Genomic DNA, 25,828 nt, shown 5'->3' on the forward strand with positions numbered 1-25,828 from the left:
TCGTCAAGCTGTAATTTGAAATGATGTTTAGCATAAACAAGCTGTTTTCTTTTTTTAATGTTAACACAGATTTAAAAAAAATATTTTTTTAACCATTAATAAGATGATGGGGAAAAGGCCTCAGAATTCTTGCTTTTCACCTCCATTATATTTAGCCAGAAGTGCTCCATAGGAGTCAATCATCAGCTAATGAATCCACACAATCTATTTGGGAGAGATGTGTCACCATCACACACTTCTGCGTGCACACACACACGCTTGTTAGAGCTGAGGAAGAGCAAGCTTAAGTGATTCGGCAAATGTTGCACCAGTATGTGGCATGTCCTAGAGATAAAAAACAGGTTTAAATAGCAAGTCCAGTCCAGTGCTGTAGTCATAAAAGTTCTAACTGTAATACCTCAAAGATATGTCTAAAAGAGTAGTTATAAACTTAGGAAAGTGATGAGGCTTCTCTAAAGAGTGGAAGTTTTGAAGACCTAGTACAACCCCTGTTAAAATTAAAGCAAAGCTCCTAACAAAGACATCAGCAGGAAGAGGAGCAGGCGCAGATAAAGTTTATTTAGTCCTTGATCCTATGAACATGTACACTTCAATGAAATTACTCCTGGGAGTACTTGTCCGTACATGCATGATCAGGGCCTTCCTCTGTTACGCAGATCCATCTGCTAATGAGGGCTCTTAAGTCTTTCTACAATTTATTAAACAATTTGTTTCTTCTGTGTTTCCAGAGGCAAATATTTTTGCTAGGACATTTACAAACTGTTAACATTTCTTCCAGTTTGGTGCTGTTGTTGTTCATTATCTATTCTCTGTAGTGCCCACAATGTGCTGGGTGTACTCCAAGCAGAAAATTACTGTTATTGTAGCCTGCAGTCCCTAGCCGTGTACGAAGCCCCATTGTTCCAGCCACTCTACAAGCACATAACTCTCATTATGTTAACACTCAAGGTCCTTTTTTAAAAGACTGGCTTTACTCTCCTTCATGTGTGCAGCTAAGACTTCTAGGGTCATATCCTGTGTTTTGGAGCACAACAGGAAACAGCCACCCAGAGTTTTTTCCCAACACATGATGGGGAAATGCATCTGTCCCTTCTACAAATCGCAGAGTTAGGGGAAGGTGCTAGCAAGCCAATGCTCTTCAGTGGCTCTCTCCATTACAGAGTGGATGTGTTAGCCGTTGATTATTTATTCTCACTGGTGATATAGCCCATACCTCCTTTAGGCCTGCCATCCAGTGTTGAAAATTACATGTTGCTTAACCCAAAAGTTAAAGAGTGTGTTAACTCAAGTCTTTTGTAAAGAACAGTGTTTCAATGATGCCCAAGTAAGCAATGAAAATAAGCTTTTTTTCCCCAAAATAGCTTACAAACCTGAATATCCAACATCAGAAGGGAAAGAAGCCAAGACACAGAAAAGTCTTAAGTTAACTCACAAAGACCTTTTACTGAAAGGCAAAGAACTCATTGCCCATCTTCCATCCCAGACCTGTGCTCTGCTGCCCCACCTCCCACCCACACACACTGTTCTTACCTAGGTGGCAGCCCTCTGCCCTGAGTCCTAGTAACTAGTTAACCAGACGACAAAGGCTTTGGAGGGTTAATCTGTGGCACCATTTGTTCCCTGCCCCATCCTCTCCTCTAGGCCCTTTGTAGAGACCTGGGAGGAGGCTTTCCTCTAAGCATTTCTCCTGCAAGATGGTCTTGTGGAGATGCTGAAGGCAGTATTGTGGTTGTCATCAGTGCAGCGAGAGACAAAGGTGCTCTCTGGCAGAGTAGAAGGTGCAGCTGGAGGAATCCTGGTTTGCAATTACTCTTCCACTGCTGCTTTCCACTGGATACAGCTCAGGAGAGGTGGAAAATTCGGTCTGTAGGCAGAGCCTTGTCTTGAGGGCTGTTGGGTTTTTGAAAGAGGACTCCTGCGGGTACAATTTGTTGAGGTGCTACAAGAAAAGCATTACTCATGGCAGCAGCATAGGATTTTTTTAAATGAGCAAAAGGTCAGGGGAGAGGTTAGTATCCATGAAGCTGGTAATTTTTTCAGGAGTGAGGTGCCTAATAAAAACAGACTCAGGAGTGAAAAAGAGATGGTGAGGGGTATATTGGGAAGAATAGGAAGTAACTGTGTGGAATTACAGTGGGAGAAAAAGAGAAGGCAAATGGAAGCATTGAGGATCCTAAAAGGAAGTCAAAGAGCTCAGGTTACTGCAACCACATACTAGAGCCCCCTGCAGTGGTGGAGGTGTCCGGTCAGAGCGAGAGTGGAGGGGCAGCACTCTGGTGCTGCTCTGTGGTGGTAGGAAGCACAAACATCTGATTAAATGGCCAGTCTGGGAATCCTGATTTTGTTCCTGGCTCTGCCCTTAATTTGTAGTGTGGTATCAGCCACTTAATAGGCATTCCCTTTGCCTCAAATTGCCCCCCTATAAAACAGAGTGCTTTCTGAGTTCATTCATCCCAAGCCTGAAGGAGGCACAGTGTTCAGTCCAGGCTCCATCCCCGGGTGTTTCAGAAAGGGTTTGGAATGGACACCTGGAGGCAGCACTTTCACAGCGCAAAGCATCTGCAAATCCAGCTGCAGGGTATTTGGGTCGCTACAGCAAACCACTCTTCTACTGGTGCTGGCAGAGCTGGCTTTGGGGGCTGGACTGAGAACCAGAGCAGGGATTTTAAAGCCCTGATTTGGTTCACAATGTAGGTCCACAGGCAATTGTGTGTGTGCAGGGCTGGGTCATGCATTGCAGTTGAGGGGGCAGGGAAGAGGGCTGAGTAGCCAAGGTGTAAACATCACACACTGGCATTGGTATCAAAGAGATCAACCGCTGCCTGTACGCATCAAGCAAGTACGCTTGACTATTAAGGAATGGATGCCAATAGCTTGTTCAATGTTAAGGTAATAATTTTGTTCCCAACAGTCAGGATCACTCTCTAAAGATGTGATATTGTACCATTTTTGTTAGTGATTTCATTGCATAATTTCTAGCCTCAAGCCTCTGCTGTTTTCATGTGAATACCTGCTCAGTTCTGTGTATACTGAAAGGTCTCTTTGTTTCCTTTATAGCTATGCCTCTCCCGCCTCTCAATGTAACTGTAAGCCAAGTCACTAGCAGCAATGCCAGCGTGGTCTGGGTGCCAGGATTTGATGGCCGTGCACCCCTCCACTCTTGCACTCTTCAGGTATGGCCCTCTGTGTTGTCTCCTGCCCTGCATGAAGAATGGGACTCCCCTGAGCCATGACACTGCTTGGGCTGTCTTTTGCTCTCCTAACCACTTTGTAGCTGTGTTTGAGTTCTTATTCCACAGTTTTAAAACATGGAAACTTAACAGGATGCAACTCAGGGCATAAATAGGTGACGAACAGCAGGGCTGGTTTTGAGCATGAAGTATCCAGTTGAGAATTTGAGACTGGCCCCATTCTCCCTCCTGGCAGGTTATCACATCGGTTGCTCCATGGCAGCTACTCCATGCAGAGTCATGCACTGCAGCACACGTGAAGCACATATCACTCTATGGGAAGTACCCTTGGGTGGCTGTAGGGTGCTCATGTGTCCTGCTAGTATGGAGCAGCTGGCCTATCGCAAATTGTTCCAGTGCAGTGCAGTGGCCTGTGACTCCCATGCCAGCTCAGTGCTGTGTGTTGCTGTGCCAAAGGAAATGTTGGGATCTGGACGTACCAGTGAGCCCAAGGGATGAAGGGCTTGCAAAGTATAGGATGTAGTACAGGAAAGGTGGGAACAATGGAGGCAGGAGACAGACTGGGCTTTTTGATACAAAGTCAGGCCTGTTTGCATGTGTCAGAGTAATTTTAAGCCCTGTCTCTAAATCTTGATTGATTTTCCATTGTTAAAGACCAGTTCTGCCCAGAAAAGCAAGGGTGATAATATCCTTTAGCTCTACCAGGTGCTGAGTACTCAACATCTCTGAAAAATCGGACTGCTTCTTTAGTTTCCTGACAGCAATGGTACGTGTCCAACTTCAGGCAGAGTTAGTTTCTAGCATTGCACATTAACTGTAAAATCAGATCAAACAGCTGGTAACCGGGTGTCAAAAAGAAATGGTGATTCCTGAAGCAGGCCATGCAAACACAGCTAGGCACATTCTCCATGGATTTATCTGCCAGGTGTGAATGTTGGGCCCCTATGCTTTCCCTACCTGATTACAGCAGCGTGAGCTGGAGTGGAATTTCTATGGGTTGTTGCCAACTATGTAGAGGAGGATTATAAATACAAGGTATGCTGGAAGCAGCCTAGCTAATTTACTTGCAGTCCTCTTTTTATTTAGGGGGGAACCAGAGATTTCATGCTCTGATGTTTATTCCCTTTCATAAGTAAAAGAAACCATCATCTTGTTTTAACTCGCTGGCAGAAAGAATGCCTGAACACAGCTGACCCCAGTCTCTGGGTTTTGTTGCTGCTTCTGTTCTTGTTCACAGTCAAAAATGGTTTTCTTCCTCTGTTTTACAATGCGAGTTATCTCCAGTTAGAACAGTCTATTCTCTCTGGATTGCATGCTGCAATGCTAATCACCCGGGGTTTTGAGTTCCCTCTCACTTTTGGCAGGGGCAGGGGTGGGGAGGATGAGACATGTGGAAAAGAGGCTGGATCAGAGCAGCTCAGTTTCTGTCCACTCAGCAGTCTCGCAACCCTTTTCTAAGCCTTTTCTGTTCTGTTTGGGGAGGACGAAGTTCCTGTGTTTGGATCTTGGAGCAGGGTAACTAGGCAATAACCCTCCACTGACAGAAAGCCGTGCTTCCTCTGTCTCCCACATGGAGAGATCTGGTGAGAGACGTTGACCCACATTTCCATGTGAAAATTCACACACTCCTGGCTCCTCACAATTGCACTTCTGCTTGGAGCCTCCCAGAAAGAGAAGGGGGATTGAAACTTGGCTGTGGTTTTCTGGTTCTCAGGAATTGCAGCAGGTGCCCCAAGAGCACCATGTTCAGACAGGCAGATTGCTTTTGGGGACAGCATAGGGACTAGCCGTGTTTACTCACTGTTAACGCAAGCCATGTTCCAGGGTATAAAGGGGGCAGATGTAAGAGCCCTGATTCTTCAGACTGTTGAACAGAAACACATCATCAAACTGACGGGGTTTTACACAAAAGTCTGCTTGTTTTTTCCCTGCTTTGGATGACCCCGATAATGATAACAATATGCTTTTCTATTATGGAAACTTGAGATTCTTCATTTTTATTAGCCAAATAAATCAGTGGGCCAAAATTGTGTGTGAGAATGAGCAGAAGGGCAGGGAGAAAGAGAGAGAGACTGCTATATAAAGAATGTAAAGTCCCCATGAGTGTTTCACTTTTGTTGTACACCTTGCTTTTACTCCCAGCTTTGCTATTTCTTGAGAAGAAAGATGGGCTGAGCCTGGGAGCTATGCAGTGATTTCTCCTATTGTCAGTACAAAAGCAGGAACACTGAACCTGTCTGTGCGTTAAAAGCACACAGTGATACCATATTTAAATTAACATTCATGTTGCTTAAAAGTTCAGATTTGGAAAAAAAAAGAGAAGGGTTTGCAGGAGTGGTAAAAAGTTTCTTTTCAGTTTAATTTGAAACAGTTTAGTTGAACCAAGCCACCAGTGTCTACCATGTCTTTGATCCAATACAAAACTGAAAATACATAAACTTCTGAAAAAGGAGTTGAGAAAAAGATGATACTAGGCAACAGAGAAGTTGATCTACCAATTTTCATTGCCCAAATTTAGACAAGCCTCAGAAGCCAGCCGCTAGCACTCAAAGCAACAAGCACATTTAGTTTTCTTTAAAGGAAATAATAATCATCTGTAGAATTTGTAACATAAGTAAGGAAATGTTTTAAAATATGGAACCAAATTTTCAGCTGGTGGAAAATTGTACTGCCAGCCTAAGGAGAGTGATGTCACTTAAACCAAATAAAGGCATGGCTCATGATTCTTAGTTTGACAACTCCCTTTTCAGTATTTTAAATACCACTGGTACCATATCTATTCTTACACATTCTTAAACTAACCATGAAATGGATTCTTATCCCTCTGGACCTGTTAGTCATATGGCATATGGTAGTAGTCTTCTCTGTTTCACTCTTGGCACAGGTAGCTGAGTCACCAGATGGCGAGGAGGTCTCCACTGAAGTCACCCCAGTGCCCCCCTTTGCCTATGGTGTGCAAGGCCTGAAGCATTCCACCAACTACAGTGTTCGTGTGCAGTGCAGCAACGAGATGGGCAGCTCCCCTTTCACAGACAGGGTTTATTTCCAGACCCTGGAGCTCGGTAAGCAAAGAGCAGACAAGAACAGGAAAGCAGTTCTGCATCTGAAAAAGAGATGATGATAAACTTCATTGCACTCCTTGCTAATTCTGAAATGCAGGAAACGTTATACTGTCAGATTACTTGTCCACTCTAGGGGTCTCCTACCACCTAACAAAATAATAATATGCAGTCAAATGTGGTTAACAGCAATGATGCATGATACACAAATTGATCCAACCATGGGGCTTCTGCATACTGGGCATATGTCCCATTGGCTCTCTGAGATTCTTGGGGTCTCAGAAAGAAACAAGAGATGCTGACCAACCTTATTTTCTCCACTTGAAGATAAGATTCCACTTCCCCACTTCTCCCTTATCCATACCAGAGGACAAGATTGCTGGCGTTGCTTTTGTGTAAATGGATCTGTTCTGATTTGCCACAGCTGCTCAGTATTTAGCCTCAAGATTTAGGCATATTTCTCCCTCCCTGGCATATTCAGAATTCCTTCATTTGAATGTTCATCAAACGTAGTGCTGGTGGCTTGCAGAAGTTCTCTCCCCTCACACTCTCTCCTCTGGTTGTTCTCAGGAAAGAGTGTGAAACTGTCCTTTCAGCCATTTTCAGTGTGGATAGTGCCTTATTTTCCTGCACAGAGTCATTGTGTTCTGTCCTCTGCTTTCAGCTCCAAGCAGCACCCCACAAAATATCCATGTTATCCAAACAGATCCTGGTCTGATTTTGGAGTGGGAAGGTGTGGCTCCAGACGTGCTGAAAGACAGTGTCCTGGGATACAGGGTGGAATGGATTCAGGATAATGTAACTCAGGTAACAGATCGAGAGGGGAGCTGAGCCATTGGTCACTGAGTTGGAGAATCCTCATGTTAAATTTTCTAGGCATTAGGGTCCCTCATCCCTTATCCATACCAGGGGACAAGATTGCTGGCGTTGCTTTTGTGTAAATGGATCTATTATGATTTCCAACAGCTTCTCAGTATCTGGGCTCAAGATTTAGGCCCTTTTCTCCCTCCCTGGCATATTCAGAATTCCTTCACTTGAATGTTCATCTGCAGACAGACCAGTTCTCTGCCGTTCCTTGTACAACAAGGACAATATAGACAGAATTCAGTTCATTTCTGCCTCTTTCTAGTACTGTCCCAAAGGCAGCTCAGACAGTGCAGGATCTGGGCTTTCTCTCTGCTGTGACTGGGACTTGGCTTTCCAAATCCTAGCAGCAAAGGTGTATTTAACAAGTGAATGAGTTACACTGTAAATCATAGAAAGAAGGCTGCGGATTCTTTTATGTTATTTACAATATGTAGGGAGTTGAAAGGACCCTGTCAGAGTAGAGAAGGCCTTTCATTTGTTCTTCAGCATTGACCTTTCCCAGGTATCTATCTGCCTTTGAAGTTCACAGCATTTCTTATGGTTTCTCACTTCTTAATATGTATTTAGCTAGTGCTTATTAATGATGAACAAGCCTGTAATAATAGAGGAAAAAGAAACTTACTTCCTTTTTTTGCATGACCCATTTCATACTAGGTCAGCATCATTGACTTTGAATGACAGTATTTTGAGTTCCCATTGAATTTACTTTGTGTCAGTGGTGGCAGCCAAATCTTCATGGGTTTACTGCAAATGATGTGTATGAAGATGATCCACAAAATTACTGAAAATATGTTGGCCTTGCCATCCTAAGAGAAAACTGGCCATAAAATTCAGAAGCCATTTGGAATTTGGTCAACAAGTTAAAACAGACAGACTCCTCCTTGGATTAAAACCGTCAGATGCTTTGCAGTATGTTAGCGCATCTTTTTGATTAAACCACAAGGAGGAGGTGTGTCTATCAATAGCAGAAAAAAAAACCCAAACATTTCTATAGCAACTTTCATGGAAGGACCTCAAAGGAGGAAATCATTAAACCTTGTATCTTCCCTATGCCCTGGGAAGCTATGAGCAATTTTTGAGAAGAGAAACCCAAGATGAGAGCCCAAGTTAGTGGCAAAACTGAGATGAGGACCCAGGAGTCACAACTCGTAACCCTTGTTATATCACCAGTGAAGTACACACTACTGTTTTGGTTTAATTTTAAAGGTGAAGTTTTAGACTAGATTCCTTTTAAGACAGCTTACAGTTTGTTGCCATTTGCTCTCAGGGGGAGATGATCGTACAGGATACAAAAGCTAATCTCACCACATGGAATCCTCTCAAAGACCTGATCATCAGGGTGTGCGTGCTGAACTCTGCAGGATGCGGGCCCTGGAGTGACCTCTTCCTGCTTGAAGCCCAAGAAGTCATGGGTAAGTTGTCCACTGCCTTCCCTTCACTGTGGGGAAAAAAGTCAGAAGTGCTGGGGCTACTGTTTCTCTCTGACTCTTCTCCTTTCAGTGCTTACAGCTGACTGAGCCACATGGCTTTATACAACAGCACACTTCATCAAGCAGAGCAGAAATTAAATAATATTTAAAGAGCTGGTATAAACAAAACAGCTACTGGCCGCTACTGTGTCTTCTTTAACAGGCTTTTGCTGTGCTTAGTGCAGAGCAGGGCAAGGAGAGACACAATAGAAAAGGTGAAAATGAAGGTTTGAAGTCCATTTAGGCTTAAACCACACATTTACTCTTGTAAATGTGACAGAAAACTCCTCTAACATAGGTTCTCTTCTTTGATTTAATTTCAAGCTGTTCCTGACTCGTTTCAGTTGAGCCTGATTTAAACCATGGCCACACGGGGTTTTGTAATGGTTTTACTGAATGTGTTTACATTAAACCAGTTTAATGCCCTCTATGGAAAAGCTGAGCTACTGGTAGAAGAGGGAGATGATGGTACAGAATCTGTGCCCTGCAATCTGGACAACGTGGAAGCGTTTGTTGGGAGCAAAGAACATGCGTCTGTGGAGTGCGTTCCTAGTGATAAAGGGCAGTTAGGCTCATCCGCGCTGGTTTTCTTGCTGCTTGTATTTCACAGTGAATGGGAAATGGGAGTCAGGCTATGGAGAAGGAGGAGATGGGTAGAAGGGAGAGAAGAATGCTGCTTGTGGAGGAGACTGTAAAACAACTAAGAGGAAGATGTTCAGAATGAAAATACAGATTGGTGACAAGAAGTCAGTGAGGTGCGGTAGTGCAAAAATCCCACAATCTCCTGAGATTTTGTTCCCAGCATCAGCAATCTCTAATCTCTGGTGCTGACCCATCTGCTGCTGCTTTCTTCCTAACCCACATGTCTTTTGAGGAATCACATGGACATTGATCCCTCCTGATCCCTCCACACTTAGGGATGGCAGAGGGAACCTAGAGTGGGGTTCCCAGGCAAGCAGGAGCAGGGGGATAGGGGCAGAGTAACCAGGAGAGAGCTGTAGCCTTACTTGCAGTAGTGCATCTAATGCTAGTTTTAATGTGCGCATTACTCAGAAAGGCCCTTTGTCAACCTGGTTCTTGTGATGAAGTCAGTTGAAGTCAGTACTGACGGTTATGTGTGAGCACACAGTCACTGTGGGATGAAAGCCCTCAAATTATTTAAAGCAGAATGAAGGAGCGCAGAGGTCCAGAGCTGACTCTACTAGAGGTTGGGCATCAGCTCCATCATTTTTTTTCTCCTGCTTTTTGCTCAGTTATTTTCTGTGGCACCCAAATACAGAGAATAGTACCTGAAAGGACTAGAAGATCCCTTTGGAAAATTGCCAACACTGGCAAGAAGCCCCAGGGTATGTACAGGGTTTGCATTTTTCAGGGAGCTGGAATGGGGTAATCCTGAAAGCACAAAAATGTTTCCTTGTTTTTATTTACAAACCACTTCAAAAGAGTAGCATCAGGAGTGGTGCTTGTTTTGGCCAAATGCTGTCTGAAAGCACATATATTTCTTCATAAGCATAACAGGCTGGAAATAAAGGTTCGCTGTGGAAACACTGACAGGCAGAGCTACAGAAAGACCGCAGTTTTGTTTCAGGCCTGGCAGAAAATATGTCGCTTCCTTTCCTAAAATAGCAAACTGGCACTGGTTGGTTTGTGAGAGAAATGCCAGGGGTGGTTTCTGACCAGCTCCCAGTGCGGCAGTAAGGATGACTAAGCCTGTATAAACTTTAAGTCGTATTTGTCATCATAGCAAAGCTAGTGGGAGCTCCACCCAGTTTATGCAGAAATCTTGTGCACTATTAAAAAAGATTGTTTTAATATTTTCAGCAACATTCTCAGTAGAAACCTCACTCTTTCATTGCAGAGAGAGGAACAGAATGGTCTAATAGCTTTTTCCTATCTGTAATCTTCATGACTGTATGCAGAAGACTCTTGGATTATGTTCTTTGCAGATGTTTGTGGTATAAAACCTGCTACAGGAATAAAAGGGGTTCTTTTATCATCAAAGGACTCCTAAATACTCATTTAAGGTCACCTAATAATAATGTCTTCTCTCTGCCTTGTGCAGTCTTAAGGCATATGCCAGCTGGAAAAGGGGGGTACAGGAGGTGGGAGAGAGAGACAGTTGGGGGAGGAGAGGCAACTCAGTCTTTACTTGGGCTGCAGCCACCCTCTCTAGCTCAGTGGCACGAGTGGGAAGCAATGATCTGTGGGGCAGAGGAGGAGAAGCAGTGAATTTCGACATTCATTTCTATTTCTAACACATTTGCTATAAATTGTGCGATGGGCTTCTGATTCCTAGCAGTTTAGAAACAGGGAGAATAATTTAGTTTTGTTTTCATCCATCCTCCTTTTGGAGGGACCCCCCGGAAGGTGACCTAAATCCCTGCTCTCTCACCAGGCCAGCTAGCAGACAGAGACTAGAAAAACAGGCCAAGAGAGGCTTGCTTCACCGTAGGGGGAAGGAAACCTTATCGTGAACTATCAGAGAGGACCTTTTACATCAGTGTTGTTAATTGTTTCTGCCCTGATTATTTGGCAGGAACAGCCCAAGTGATTGGCTTGGGAATTGTGGAGAGGGTTGGAGTTACCTTTCATTGTATTTTCGTTCCATTTCTGTTTCTGATCCCTCTCCCTGCTCATAAGCAGCCTTGAAGGCCAGGTCAAAAGGTGTAGCAAGAGGGAGTATCATAAAACCCAGAGCCTGTAAAGCCTTCTGGGTGGGAAGAGAACATGTGAGTCACTGAAGGAGACAAGATACTGGAAAATGGGTGCTAAAGCTCTGATAATTGTTTCAAGTGGAGAAGTACTAATCTGCTTCCTCAATGGTCCAGAATTCTATTTCCTTAAACTCTACCTGTTTATTAGACTAACATTGCTTCTTTAAAAACTTGGATGATAAGGCTCGACAGTGTAACTAGTAATCAAGCCTTAGAAGCCTTTTACCTGCCAGGACTCTGCCAGTAAGGATGTCTGACTCCTTTTCACATACATCCATGCAAAGGTTCATCCAAATCTAAGCACATTAACTTAACATCTCTCTGGAGGACAGGTTTACTTATACTCTCATGACATATAACATAATAGTATACTTATATCATCAAATATGGTTCTTCCTTAGCTTCTGGTAAAGCACAGTCAACTGCTGAAGGTGAGCAAGGGAGCATGAAGATGAAATAAATGCTTAGGGACCTGTTGCCTATTCTTGTTTGCTCTTAAACAATTTGGAGATATGAGGGCTATCCTAGATTTTAATAAATCCATTCAAATTCACATTTAATCGTTAGTAATTATATTTGGAAAAAAAATCTCTCAGGGAGTTGGATTAATTTATCTGTTGTTTGCCAAGCATAGATAATATTCTTTTATTCATAACCATATTGCTTATCTTCCTTCCCTGACAGCTTACTCAGATTGGCAGCATCTCCATTTCTTCTGTAGACAGTTTGTAGTCAAAAGTATACATATTCTGGGAGCAAATATTAGACCAGAACTGGCTAACTTATTTCTTGACTCACAGGGCACATTTTGAAATTCACCTTTTCTTTGGTAGAGAGACATTGAGAAGTTAAAACGAACCAACAACATTGGGAAGTTATAGCCAATACCAGGTCCCACAGGGTGTTTCTCTTTGTGGGAGGGGTGAGAGGGGAAATGTAAATATTTTCAACCAGATTGCCATGAGGCAATTGTCTGTCTTTATTGTCTTTCAAAATGTTACCTGGTTGGCATTCAAGCAGTACTGTGTAGCCTAGTCAAGGTTCTGCTGGCTGCCTCAAACAAGACAAGGTGAAACCTCCAGAGAAAAGGCTCGTATTCAACAACCTTTTTGTCTTGAGACTCCAGTTTAAAGCACCCCAAATCATAAACTGTTTAAATCTGTAGTTCAGTCTGGAGCAGTGCCTTTTACTTTCTTGAGGGTCAAAACTAAGAATAGGTTCTGATCACTGGATGCATCTGCTCTGCCTTTGCTGTGTGAAACAGCTAGGTTTTCTGATGATTGACTGAGTAGCTGTTTATGCCAAATTCCAGTGTACAGTGATCCACTGTGTACACCAGATCCAGCAGCATGGCTTTTCCATTTAAAAGCAAAAAGAGGAAATATCCCAGTATGGTCTGTTTACCTTCAACAGTCTTCTATTTCCTGACTGGTGTTTTCTGCATCATCTAGGTGGCCAGAGACAGCCTCCTTATGGGACATCCTGGGTTCCTGTGGCATTGGGCATTCTCACAGCTCTGGTCACGGCTGTTGCCCTGGCTCTTATTCTCCTTCGAAAAAGAAGAAAGGAAACTCGGTTTGGGTAAGGGAGGTTCTCCTTGTGCTGGTTAGAGAGATCTTTGCTTTCTCCTCCAGTGTGGTTTCTGACTCAGTTATTTTTCAAAAAGCAGTGTGGATTGATTACTTCTGGCACTTTCTTTGGATAACTATGTTTTCACAATTTTGGGGGTGACCCTGGATTAGAGACTAGTAGGAAAGTGCCCTACCTTTTCTTCAAAATGAGAACACCAAAAATAGAGTAGGAAAAAAGTTATGTCAATAGTTGAGCTTTATTAGAATATGGAAATATAAACTTCCTGGCTGCCCAGAACCCTCTGGATCCCCAGGAAAGTCTCCTTTCCATCACCTCTGACACTTGGCTGTGGGTTGCTGCCTGCTGCAAGCGAGGTTCCTGTTCTTTTCAGAATCTCCCAGACCGCCCTCTCTCACAGCAGCATCTCTGTTTATGTGACTCTTGCAACCTGCCCCAACATGCAGCTTCTCCCAGACACGTGGGATGACTGATTGCCCTCTTTTGGAAGGCTCCCAGCCCCTCTATGTGCGTCAGCAAGGCAGCATAAACCCACAGTTCCTCCTCTCCAGCTACACCCTCTTTCACAAAACAGTCTGTAGTATTTATACGGCAAGGTGTGAGAAATCATCTGTACTGTTCAACACACCCTTTTAGAAGTGAATGGCCCATGTAATCATGGCTCTGTGTGTCTTTTCTGCCTTCTAGCCATGCCTTTGGCAGTGTGGTTGGCCGAGGGGATCCAGCAGTCCATTTCAGAGCTGCCAGGTCTTTCAACAGGGAGGGCCCAGAGCTCATTGAAGCAACATGTAAGTAAAATGACCTGAGTGATTCTGCCTGAGAAGCCGTGTTCATGCATGTACTATGCTTTCTCTTTGTTTTCCCTGAAACTGGTGTTTTTGAATCAAGAACATGGGATTAATTTACAAGGAGGCTGTGGATGGCAGAGGTGAAAGGCCAGAATTGCTGTTGCCATACCAGTTACATAGCACTTGCTAATTACAGTTACAGTCATTGTGTATATTAGTGCAAGGCATAAATTCACCACTCCCCTGTCCCAGTTTCACACTACAGGGACTCCTTTGACTGTGATATTATGCAACAGTGAGATACATATGGCTTAACAATATTAGTGGTATGCTTTAAACTCAGTGTACTGAGCTGTGCTATAAGCATGAACTAATTGATCAGTCTTGGAAGGCCAGGAATTTGTAACTTCTCAAACAGGAGGCTGAGTCCCAGGAATGGCCAGAGTTAAGATGATCCGTTTGTGTCTCCTGGTTCAACAAGGGCATGGCTCTCTGTAGCAGTGCTGCATGGCTGGGTTAGGACGATGCTCCAGCTGACTTTGACTTTGCTCCCCTGGGTTTAGAGGTCTCTCCATTAAATCTAATGACCATAAATAAGAGGGACTTTTTACAAGGGCAAGTAGTGATAGGACGAGGGGGAATGGTTTTAAACTGAAAGAGGGTAGATTTAGATTAGATATTAGGAAGAAATTCTTTACTGTGAGGGGTGAGACACTGGAACAAGTTGCCCAGAGAAGCTGTGGATGCTTCCTCCCTGGAAGTGTTTAAGGCCAGATTGGATGAGGCTTTGAGCAACCTGGTCTAGAGGAAAGGTGTCCCTGCCTGTGGCAGGGGGATTGGAACTAGATGATGTTTAAGGTCCCTTCCAACCCAAACCATTCTATGATTCTATGATAAATTGTTGGACATTATGTTACCCTCTCAACCAGGTACTGTTAGACTTGTACTGTGCTTAGAATAGTCTGAGAGCCAGTCATTGAAAAGTGGTGCAGCTCCATCAACTTAGATGAAGCTGTATGAACCAGTGTCTGTCAGTGTCCCTTCTGATTGGATTTTGTCTTCTCGGTGTTATTTACAATAGTGCTGTATTGCTGTTGCTCTTGGTGTGTTTAAGGGTGGTACTATCACACCCTCTCCCTTGCAGTACTGTTGGTACATTTTCTTGCAGTTGAAAGTTATTGGCCTCTTGTCTGTAGTGAGGCTAGAGGACATAGAAGGGAACTCTGTCTCTTTTGGGTTTTCCTGCTTACAGTATGGGAATCAGATTGGAGATGGAGGTTAGAACAGACGCTTGATGTTGTGACAGAATATTTAAGTATCTCTTATTTGACTTTTCCTTTGTTTTTTTTCCAGTGGAGAGCATAGGGATCAGTGATGAGCTGAAGACTAAACTCAAAGATGTCCTAATCCAGGAACAGCAGTTTACCTTGGGAAGAATGTTGGGCAAGGGTAAGAACCAAAACTAAACAAGGCTTTACATAGAAAGTCCCACTTGTGTTAGCTTTACTGTTGAATAGGGAGAAACAATTATAAGCCGCCTTTTTCTCTCCTCCTGCTTGTAGATGGCAATTTAAATGGAACTTTCCCTTCTGCAGGGATAAAATATTTCGAAGGTTTAGCATAACTACGAGGGTATTGGCTAAGCCATGCCTATAATATGGCTCTACGGAGTCAGGAACTGCAGTCTATGCTCAGCTTTCTAAAGTACTGTTGATTCACTGGTGTGTCAATTTCCTTCAGAGATTTAAACAAAGGAATATTCAATTAAACTTCTGCTCTGTCTACTAACAAAGTGGTGCTATGGAATTCCTTCTATTTACATAAGCATGCATCAAGTATTAAATGGGCTGAGACAATACAGAGACAGAGAGGATATACCTCAAACACTGCAACCCCTCAAAAAAAAGTGTTGATTCAGTTTGAGTTATTCTCAATGTCTGGGGTGGTTTGACTCCAAATTTTACTTTGGGCTCTTATAGAGGCACATTTGGAACAGGTACTGAATTTTGCTGACATTTGTCCTCATTAGTCCAGGTCCGTAGGAGCTCTTCTGAGTCTGGATCTCCATCTGGATCACCCACACAGGTGGTCCTAACATTTCTCTGAGGTTTTCAGGTAGGAGGGATGGCCAGATTAAAGGTGGGGTGCTTCTCACTTAACTTTAGCTAAAAGAGTGGCCCAAAACTCCGTGTGAGAAGATGGTTTTGAATTTAGATTTCCCAAATGGCAGGCCAGCATGCTAACTGTTGAATCATCCTTTCCTACTTCTCAGGCTTAAGGCATTCTCTAGAAATAAGTGAAAACATGTAATGATAAAGCAAATAACTATGAGAGGAGCATAAGCCAGGGGTCATAAGTAAAAGGTAGCTGAAGTGTTTGGCTTCCTTTTTCTTTATAAGACTAGTTGTATTGCAGTTTTCTTTGATCCTTTCCCACTGGGAGCATTCTTCCACTCCATCTCTCCCAGAACAAATAAGTTTCTTTCAGAGCAGGAGATGACCTTCCTGCTGAAGTGGTCTCAGAGGGCTTAACAATGCTAAGTAATTAAACAGCTGGGTCATCTGCTTGTGTCAGCTCTTGGCCAGTTTCTGGGATCTTGCGTCAAGCCTTCTGGGCTGTCCCCATAACAGGTAAAAAAATGGAAACTGGCTGCAGTGGGGCCCCTGGGGATGGCCTCGGTGGGAGGATGCTAGCTGGCAGGATCTGTCTGTATTGTCAGCCCCAGTCCCCCAACCCTACACTCAGCATACAGGTTATAAGATGGCATGACTCTGTTATCTTGGGCTCTGCTTAACTCTGCAGCTGAGCAGCAGCTCCATAATACGGAAGCAGTACAAAATGCCTTTGCTCCTTCCCATTTTCCTTTTTTTTGTGGTCAGATCCACTGCCAGTGATTATTGTGAAATAACCATGTGCCACACAGTAGTGAAGGACACTGGTGAAAAGCCAGTGGAAAAAGAATGCTTATGGGGTAGGTGTCCTGCGTGCCATATTTTGTTTCCTTCTTTGCAGTACGGAGTTCCTCATACTAATGCATTTTGTGTGGGTTAAGCAGTTACAAAATTAGGGAGAGCGAATCTAGAGCCAGATCTAATACAAAGAGGCTGTTATGCTGTGGTATAAAGCCACTTCAGGCTAAAATAATTTGAAGAGGGTTTGGCCAGTTGCATTTCCTCTTATCTCCTTTAGAGAACACACCAGGGTAAACACTGTGAATTAGCATATCAGGCACACACAAGTAGGTGTTCTATGTTTTATCTGGTCAGCTGTGATTCACAAAGTCATTCCCTGAGTTTTGAGAGATAAGTCCTGATTGTGTTGCAAATGGTTGAGTCCTGGCACCATTACTCAGCTCTGACGTCTGTCAGCACTGAGAGCTTCTTCAGCCAGCCCATCCACCCACTGCTCCAGCTAATAGCACCCTCTCTGACCAGAGCCTCACTCAGCCTCATCCCTCATGATATGGCTTCCCCAGAAATGTCTGCCTGGGATCCCAGCTTATACTCTGACTCTGTATCGTCCATCTGGTAGAGGATTGCTTTCTTTCCCTCTTGTTTTCCTTTGCCTTCTGGACTGCCAGCATAGTGGCCTCTGTCTATGGTAGTGCTGACTCTTCCAGGCACACATATGCTGAAAGCTGCTGGCTGGAACTGCAGAGTGAAAAATGAAGCTGGTAGCTCTGTTTCTTACAGTTATTCAGTTTCTTTGCCAGTGACTCCTGGCACGAAGCTGCCATGAATCTTACTTTCTTCACAAGAAGCTGTTCCTTCACTGCCTGCTCTGGTCATTTCACAGGGGAGTTTGGGTCAGTTCGAGAGGCACTACTGAAGCTAGATGATGGCTCTTTCCAGAAAGTGGCAGTGAAGATGCTGAAAGGTAAGTGGGAGCAGGGCTACCTGAAGTACTTAAGGGAGCTTGGAAAGACTAAATGCTATCTGTCCTTTTCTCCAGCAAACATCCCCTGATGCTATTTACTCCTCTCTGAGCTTCCCACTCAGCCACTCTACCCATGTTGTCTCCCATCCCTTTCATGTCAGTCTTTTTGTAGTGGAAGCTCTTCAGGGAAGGACCTATACCACCTTAGTTGCTTGTACAGCACCTAGCACGTGGTGAGTGCAACCAAAATCGAGTCATAGCTACAGCTTCTGTGTATAGAGGATCTCATTCAGTTTCTTGATTCAACACAGCACGACGTCATGTGGCATAGACAGCTCAGACAGGTCTGTTTTGCCCTAATAATTCAGCAGTGAAAGATGGTATCCCTTCAAGCATATATCCTAGAATAAACAGAAGAGTGTTTGGGCTGAATGCAGCGACAAGCTAACTCGTCTCAGTCAGGCATATTTGAGTAAGTAGTCTAACTCCCTTCTGATTTGTCATTTGATGAGTGTACATAACAAGGGCAACTAAAACGTTCATCAGGCAGAAGTCTGTAACAAGAAAAGCAATTAATAGGTAGGTATAAGTCAAAGCAAGTATGTGCATATATGTATGTATATATATGTTAACCTATGTTATTTCACCTCTGTTGCCTGTAAGGCAAAAATTAACTGTGACTGACTTAAAGCAGAGTCACATTCACTTATCTCTGGAGCTGAGTTTGACTGCCACAGAATACCAGTTTGCACTAAATACACAAATACCACATTAGTGCAAGTTCCATAATTTTCTATGGTTTCAACAATAATTCTAATCAGTTTGCAAGCTGTTTTGTGTAGTCAGACTGTCTACCTTCAGGCGTCTAACTCGGGAACTCTCTCTCACCCTCCAGAGGCACCTTCCTTTCTCCATTGACTGTAAAAAGGGAATCTACTTTTGTCTTCTGAATCATATTTAAACTACTTGCCTAAAGCAGATAGTGTGAATGCTCCCCCACAGGTCTAAGTCTGATCTTGCAGCAGGACTGGAGGACTTTCACTAAATTCAGCAGCAGCAGTGGGGGAAGTAGTCGACTGGGCTAATTCTTGATTATATTGATATATCTCCATAAATCTGGAGTAATAGCCATGAGAAATAATTTACTCCAAACTTATGCTGATGTATGTTACTGCTGAATTTGCTTCAAGCTCTCCAGTAGTGTGGTTATTTAAGAAATCTTAGCTCTAGCACTTTAGAAGACCCAGTCATGCTAACAGACATAAAAATGTTGATCTTTCATGCCACCCTCATCAGAGATGAATTGGGGTCTGCTGTGCCAGCCAGAGGCTCTAGGCCATCTCCTCAGTTTCAACATATTCTTTAATTTTGTGTGACGTCTCCTCTCCGCAACATTGTAGTTTAGGTCCTTTTAGCTAATAATTCTTACATCTTTAACACACACCTGATTTCCATGGCTTCCAAGGAGAGTTGTTACTGAGAAGAGAGCTGCTAATCAGCAGGTCTTTACTTTGTCAAGAATCAATTTAACAGATGTCCCTGATGTGTGCTTACTGCCACCCATCCCAGGAGAAAGTGTCAGGTTCTGCTTTGTTGTAAACTGGCTCATCTAGCTGTAGGTGTGAGAGGATGTGCTGTGCCTCGAAGAACAAGCTTCTCATAATCATTATCTGTAAAGTCCCTTGGAGCGACCCACAAAGGAGGAAAACTTAGTGTCACTTTTTTCCAGCGGACATCTTCACCTCGGCTGACATTGAGGAGTTCCTGCGAGAGGCCGCATGTATGAAGGAGTTTGACCACCCGCATGTCACTAAACTGATTGGTAAGCCAGCACTGCTGCTTGTGGTGCCACAGAGCACCTCCTGACCCTGCACAATCCCACATGCTGTCCAACAGCACTGTTAGTGCAGCAACCTCTGTGCTGCCTGAAGTCCTGCATATATCAGCATTGCTCCTTCCCAGGCCCAGAGGGAGTTGGAGTGTGTGTAAGGGCTCACAACACTTGCCCTCATAAACCGGCAATAAGCGTCTCAAATTTAAGCCATTACTTTGGTTCTTGCAAATACCACAGAGAGAGTTTGGCTGGCTGAGAAATGTCTGAACTGCTGTGAGGCGTGGACAGGTGGGTTGGTAGACAAATAGAGAGATGGGAGATTGTGCCTTTCCGAAATACTGGGTAAGAAGCAAGACATTCATGGGTGGGCACTATGGAACATGGGCAATTTCCAGAATGTGGAAGTTGCTCTGCAGACCCTGGCGTTTGGGGCTGTCTGGTCTGGAGTGATCCTAGAAACATAGCCAGTCCTGCAAGGAGACCTGAGAGCCACTGGGCACTTAGTACTGCCTCTGAAGTAAACAGGGTTAGAGATATCTTAACACCTTTTGGCATGAAGCCATGCAAAGGAGCTTGGAGCATGGAACTGACCCCAGAATTGTACATTTTCCTCCAAATTTGTAAGAGAAAGGCACAGCAGTCCGTAAGATTCCCCTTGGGACTGATTTGTTTGCTAAAACCCCTTTGCTGTGTGTGTCCTCATTAGGAGTCAGTCTACGGAGCCGTCCCAAGGGCCGTCTCCCAATTCCCATGGTGATCCTGCCCTTCATGAAGCATGGAGACCTTCATGCTTTTCTGCTGATGTCACGGATTGGGGAAAACCCTTTTGTAAGTCTGTCTAACTGTAGAATTTCTTCTGGGAGGGTATGCATTTTCAGAGAAGGTACTTAGTTTAGTTCAGGGTTGGTCTCCCAAAGGCATTGGCAGATGACCAGATTTTGATACCAGAGGAAGTTGTGGGATGTGTTGTTGAAGTGCTGAAGTATTTAATTCCACGCATGTTGAGGACCAACTCCTCCATTCCATCCCCTCCCTGTATCCTCTGTCCCTGCGCAGTAATCTAGCAGCAAATCTTGCGGTTTTGTCATACATGCTTGAAAGCTTCCAGGAACAGAACTTAAACTGTTATTTCTTTCAGAACTTGCCTGTTCAGACACTCCTCAAGTTCATGATTGACATTGCCAGCGGGATGGAGTACTTGAGCTCAAAAAATTTCATACACAGAGACCTTGCAGCTCGGAACTGCATGTAAGTGACCCATGAGTTTTTAGAGAAAAGAAGGACCAAAAGAGTGGGTGAGTGAGGGATGAGAAGCCTTTCACATGACAGAAGTGGGGAGGGATCCTGTCCAAGGATGCTGGTCCTTGCATTTAAATGACAGTAGGCACAGGGGAGCCATGGCCATGGGGATGCGGGTGTGTGATGGTGGTGCTGGGAGCAGGGAGCAATTCCTAATGTCCCACTGAGCTTCCAAATTGTCCCTATTTATAAGGAATTTTTCCATCATTGGTCTGCACATATATTTTCATAGGGTTGATTACAATATGTGTTTGTAATTAGTCTAATGGCTGTGTGACAGCATGGGCTATTTGTTCTGCAATATAATGTAGCAAACAAGAGAGAATGGGCTTGGCTGTGTTAGAAGAAAGGAACTTTCAGTGTGGCCTGAAATATGTGTTTCTTGTATCTATTTTGAGGACTTGATTGTCACAATATAAGAAATGTAAAATTTCCCTGAAAGCTTGTGAAGAATGGCTTATGTGGAGAATGCCTTTAGAAATAATTGCATGGTGAACACACTGTATGATCCCACATTGCTGTTCTTGTCCCCAAACTGCCTTGCCTGCTTTGAAGGGAAGAAAAGCCCTTTTTTATCCTTTCCCCTCTGCTTCTTCCCTGAGAACAGAATAAGGAACAACCCATTATGGCAGACAGAACTCTGAACAAAACCACAACAACCGGTAAAATCCACAATGAGACACAGATTTCCAAAGGCGTTTGAATGTCCAGATGTACAGAGAGGAGCCTGATAGTCATAATGAAAAATGATGGGTTGGCCTGCTTTGACATTTATGAGAAATGCATACTGATTTCCTATTTTTAAACATATAAAAAAATACAGACTTCCTTCAGAGGAAGCTGAAGGCCTATAATATCTTCTGGGAGAAGCAGGGAGTCCTTTGTGAGACCTGGGAGCATGAAGTCTTTGTAGGCTTTACTTGCACTATCTACCAAGGTGTCTAGATTGAAGTGGGTAACAGAGCAATTGAGACCATTAACCAGGCCTGGAGAGAAGATCTTGCTGATCTAGTTTGACCCGTTGTAATAGGCAGTCTAGGCAAGCACCTATGTTTTTTGATTGCCTATACAGAGTGTAGGCCTTAGTGGTAGCCATGAGCGCTACACATGTCCTCTGTTCACCTTGGAAACTACGGAAAGTATCTGAGTTCACTTTGGCTGACAGAGAAGACCATCTGAGCATGGCCATTTCCTTACTTCCTTAGCGCTAATTATCTCCCTGTTAGTCTCAAGGAACAGATTTGAGACCACTAAATTATTTCACGTTGGTCATCAAGTAGATGAAGTCATTATCCTTCTGGGCAATACTTGGTGAACTATATACCTCAGTTCCCTGGCTGGACAGGGACATATGTCTTTTTTGCCTGACATAGCTAGTAAATGCTTTTCTCAGTCATTCCAAGTCATCCCAGTCCTTTCCCTTAGGTTGGATGAGAACATGAATGTGAGCGTTGCAGACTTCGGGCTTTCTAAGAAAATCTACAGTGGAGACTATTATCGTCAGGGCTGTGCTTCCAAGCTGCCAGTGAAATGGCTTGCTCTGGAAAGTCTGGCAGATAATCTGTATACAACACACAGTGATGTGGTGAGTTTTGCTCTGGTGCATTTGGGGACCATCTGTATTCCTGCTGCAGTGGAGGAATTCTTCTGTATTCACTGAGGGTGGGAAAAGGCCCTGGTGATGGGAAAGCGAGTTTGCCTTGTGTTTGAGGCACAGTGGCACCTCTGCCTTGGTGCCTTCAGAACTCAAGACCAAAGATGTGTACGAGTAGTTTATGGCAGAAGACATGAACCCTTTTCCTCTTGTCATTTTGTCCTTCATTCTTCAGTGCTTATCCCCATCCCCTCCTTCACTTTTCCCCTTCTCCTTTTTCCCTCTCTTTATGCAGTCTCTTTTTTCTTACTCTCACATTCTTTTTCCTTTCTTTTCTGCATGACAATTTGAAGGTGACATTTGAAATGCACTTAAGCCACACACTCATAAACAAGTGCAGCAATGGTACTCCATCATATAGAAGGCATTGGTGGAACTTTGTAGACTCTGAATATATCAGTGCTTAGACATGCCTCCGCATAACTTCACCCTTGGAGAGTGAGACTAAACCCATTAATCTGAAATTTTTGCCCCCTTTCCCTTTGTTTTTTTTCTTCTGATACCTTCTCCCCTTTTCCTTGCTGCCTTCTGATCTGGTTTCACGCTAGTTTTGTCCTTCAGGCCTGTGGACTTGACTTCCCAGTTATCCATGTTACAATGTCCCTGAAGAGATCACCAAGAGCACCTTCTAACTCGACTGCTGTGTTGCCCAATGATTGCTGTAACCACTGTAGACTGCATTTAGTGACTGGTGATCACTAGTTCAGCCAGTTTACAATAGACACTGGACAGGGTTTTGCTTATGCAAATCATAATTTTTTGCGCCTAACAAACCTTGCAGTTCAGATTTAAACATAGAAGTATGACTGTTGCAGTGCAGAGCACAAATAAATGTGAGCCTTAAGTGGTTTGTTCCTTGCCCTGCTTTATTGGCTAAACTCCGGTTTCATTTGTGCCTGTACATTTCCAGTAACCCAGAATCTGGCTCAATGAATTAAGCAGCTGATATGTGAGCCCCAAACCAAAATCTTCATGTAGCTGAGAACCCCAAAACTGATACTTGCGTGCCTTAAAGAACCATGAGTAGGAGATGCATGGGAAAGGTCTGCAGGTCTAAGACAGCAGTAGCTCCCAAATCTTCCCCTGCTCCACTGCAGGATGGGGCTGAGCAGGACTTTCAGCTATTTCCCAAGATGATGTGTCAGTGTCAGCTGGGTCATTTCTTTGCTTTCTAGCTAGAGTTTGGGTAGTCCTTGCATCACTGCTGCTCACATGACATTACCCCAGGCTGGGAGGGTCAGAACAGTCTGAGCATGCTGAAACCCCACCCCAGCAAGCTGGGAACTGTCTATTCACTTGTTCTGTGTGCTGTTACTTTCAGTGGGCTTTTGGGGTGACGATGTGGGAGATTGTGACCCGAGGGCAAACCCCTTACGCTGGCATTGAGAATGCAGAAATCTACAACTACCTCATCAGCGGGAACAGGCTGAAGCAGCCGCCAGAGTGCCTGGAAGATGTGTGAGTACTTCCTCGCCTTGCTGACATGTGATTCTTTGAGAAGTTTGGCTCGCTGGAAGGAAACAGGGGCAGCTGGCTGGGATGCTGATCTGAGTCTATCCATTTTCCAGTACACAGAGGCATTCACTAGAAAGTCTCTGGGTTAGCTACCAGATACTCTCTGCTGGCACAGCTCCCCAGGACCTGTGGTAGTTACACGAGCAGCTAACTTGGCTCAAGGGTTTGAACAGTGTCAACATTAGCAGCACTTGGCTTCGTGGAAACTATAACTGTGTTTCCAGAAACTCACTGCTCCCTGCCTTCTCAGGCCAGCATCTGAGAAAAGAGATTCATTTCATGGCACAACCTAAAGGCTGAACAGAAAAGCAATCTAGGAAGACTACGAGGCAACTGGATTGCAGAGGCAGTGGCCTGCTGTGTCTTTCAAAGTTCGTCCCAGTTTTCAAAACTGGCTGTACTACTCTCACAGAAATAGTAGGATGAAAGAGAAGAGGGCAGATGATAGGAGGATCTAAGGTTCTGTAGATCAGTGTCCCACCTTAAATTACAGGTGGAAACGAAACTGGGACAGTCTTGCAGATACTGGTTTGAGACATTTTCAGACTTGCAGGAAGGACTCGGGTAACCCATGAGGGAGCAGGCAGGCACATGCTGCAGCTTGTGTTCCTGCCTTAGTCCTGCAGCCAAGGGACCATTCTTGGCCAGCAGGTTGCATAAAATGTTTGCTCAGGATCCCTTGCTCCATGGGTGGTGGCTGGAGTTTCCTGGAGTCCACATACATGACGCTCCCCGCAAGGAGCATCACTAACTTCTCCCAGGGTAAAAGCTTGCCTAGTCCGGACAAGGTGAAATCATTTCACTGAGTGCCCAAGCAAGTCTCTGTTTTCTCTGTGTCATGCCCAAAACAAGACATAACTATGAGCACTGACTTAAGGGGCCTTTTCAAGTCATTCCTGGTGTGTAAAATGGACAACATGAAGTCCTCTTTCCTCCCTCTTCGCTCCTGTTCTGATGGTGGATTATTTCATGTGGATTCCTTTCTCCAGCCTTTTTTCCACATAGGAAATAATCTGTACTCTTGTTCTTAAAGCTGTACACTTTTATCTTCTCAGCAGTTCATTTTAATTGTTCCTGAGTTTAAATGAAAACATTGTTATACCACTGCTTAAATTCATTACATGTCTGCATCTTGATTGCTGTGAGTAGCTTTTGTTCCAAGTTGTGGAGCTTATGGCCTTAGGATGTTATAGATGCCAACAGTAGAGAAGAGATTCAAAAAGCTGCTAGGCATTGAAGAAAAATCCATCAAAAACTACTAAAAAGGTACAACCTCTATTTTGAGGGGCCCTTGAGGAACAGGTTATTGAGACCTGAGAGAATATACCAGAAAGATCTCACTATATGCTCACCCTCAGCTTATGTGCTTTCCCCAAGCATCTGCTACTGGCCACTGTGAGAGGCAGGGTACTGGGGCAAATGGACTTTTGGGCTGATTCAGTACAGGCAGTAGTTTTCTACCTTTCTTTCAAATGAATTTCTGCTGTTTGCCGGCAAGGGTAAAAGAAAGTATTTAATTTGGTGCCACAGAATAGGAAGTCTCTATTTTATCTGGAGCATTTGGAGTTATTTTTACCGTTTGTGAGGAACATAAATCAGGATTAAGACAACTGAACCATAGAAGCTTTCTGTAAAACTAGGATGAAATCAAAAACAGCCTTGTAAAGCTGATAGCAAGCAAGGGACACAAAAAGTAAAATAAAAGCCATCATGAAATGCTTTATTTCCCAGTAAAGGCCATATCAGATTTTTTCCATTTACAAGTTTAACTGAGGTTTGTTTGTCTGCGGTGGTTTTCAGTGCCAGTACTGTGCTTTGTTCCTGTTCCCTGCAGAACTGGAAACAATAACGCCATAGGAATGCAGCTGCCAGTCTTGTGGATGATGCACAAAGAGGAGGAGGACAGTGTCTCTGGCCGCGCTCCGGCCCAGTGGGCTCCGGCGGGAGGCCTGGCGCCAGCGCAGGTGCTGAG

General features: G+C 44.0%; 1 protein-coding gene across 1 annotated transcript in view; it reads left to right on the plus strand.

Annotated features, from left to right (window-relative positions):
- The window catches only part of TYRO3 (TYRO3 protein tyrosine kinase), a 43,711-nt gene that overhangs the window by 14,717 nt on the left and 3,166 nt on the right, over positions 1-25,828 (plus strand). The window contains exons 6-18 of the mRNA XM_068398808.1: positions 3,058-3,173; positions 6,076-6,253; positions 6,915-7,057; positions 8,385-8,529; positions 12,752-12,881; positions 13,578-13,678; positions 15,032-15,127; positions 17,474-17,554; positions 19,284-19,376; positions 20,095-20,216; positions 20,527-20,636; positions 22,113-22,272; positions 23,663-23,799. Of these exons, the coding sequence (XP_068254909.1) occupies positions 3,058-3,173; positions 6,076-6,253; positions 6,915-7,057; positions 8,385-8,529; positions 12,752-12,881; positions 13,578-13,678; positions 15,032-15,127; positions 17,474-17,554; positions 19,284-19,376; positions 20,095-20,216; positions 20,527-20,636; positions 22,113-22,272; positions 23,663-23,799 (1,612 nt within the window). The remainder of the gene's footprint in view (positions 1-3,057; positions 3,174-6,075; positions 6,254-6,914; positions 7,058-8,384; positions 8,530-12,751; positions 12,882-13,577; positions 13,679-15,031; positions 15,128-17,473; positions 17,555-19,283; positions 19,377-20,094; positions 20,217-20,526; positions 20,637-22,112; positions 22,273-23,662; positions 23,800-25,828) is intronic.

Source organism: Nyctibius grandis, chromosome 4 (genome assembly GCF_013368605.1).
Source record: "Nyctibius grandis isolate bNycGra1 chromosome 4, bNycGra1.pri, whole genome shotgun sequence".
Taxonomy (NCBI): Eukaryota; Metazoa; Chordata; class Aves; order Nyctibiiformes; family Nyctibiidae; genus Nyctibius; species Nyctibius grandis.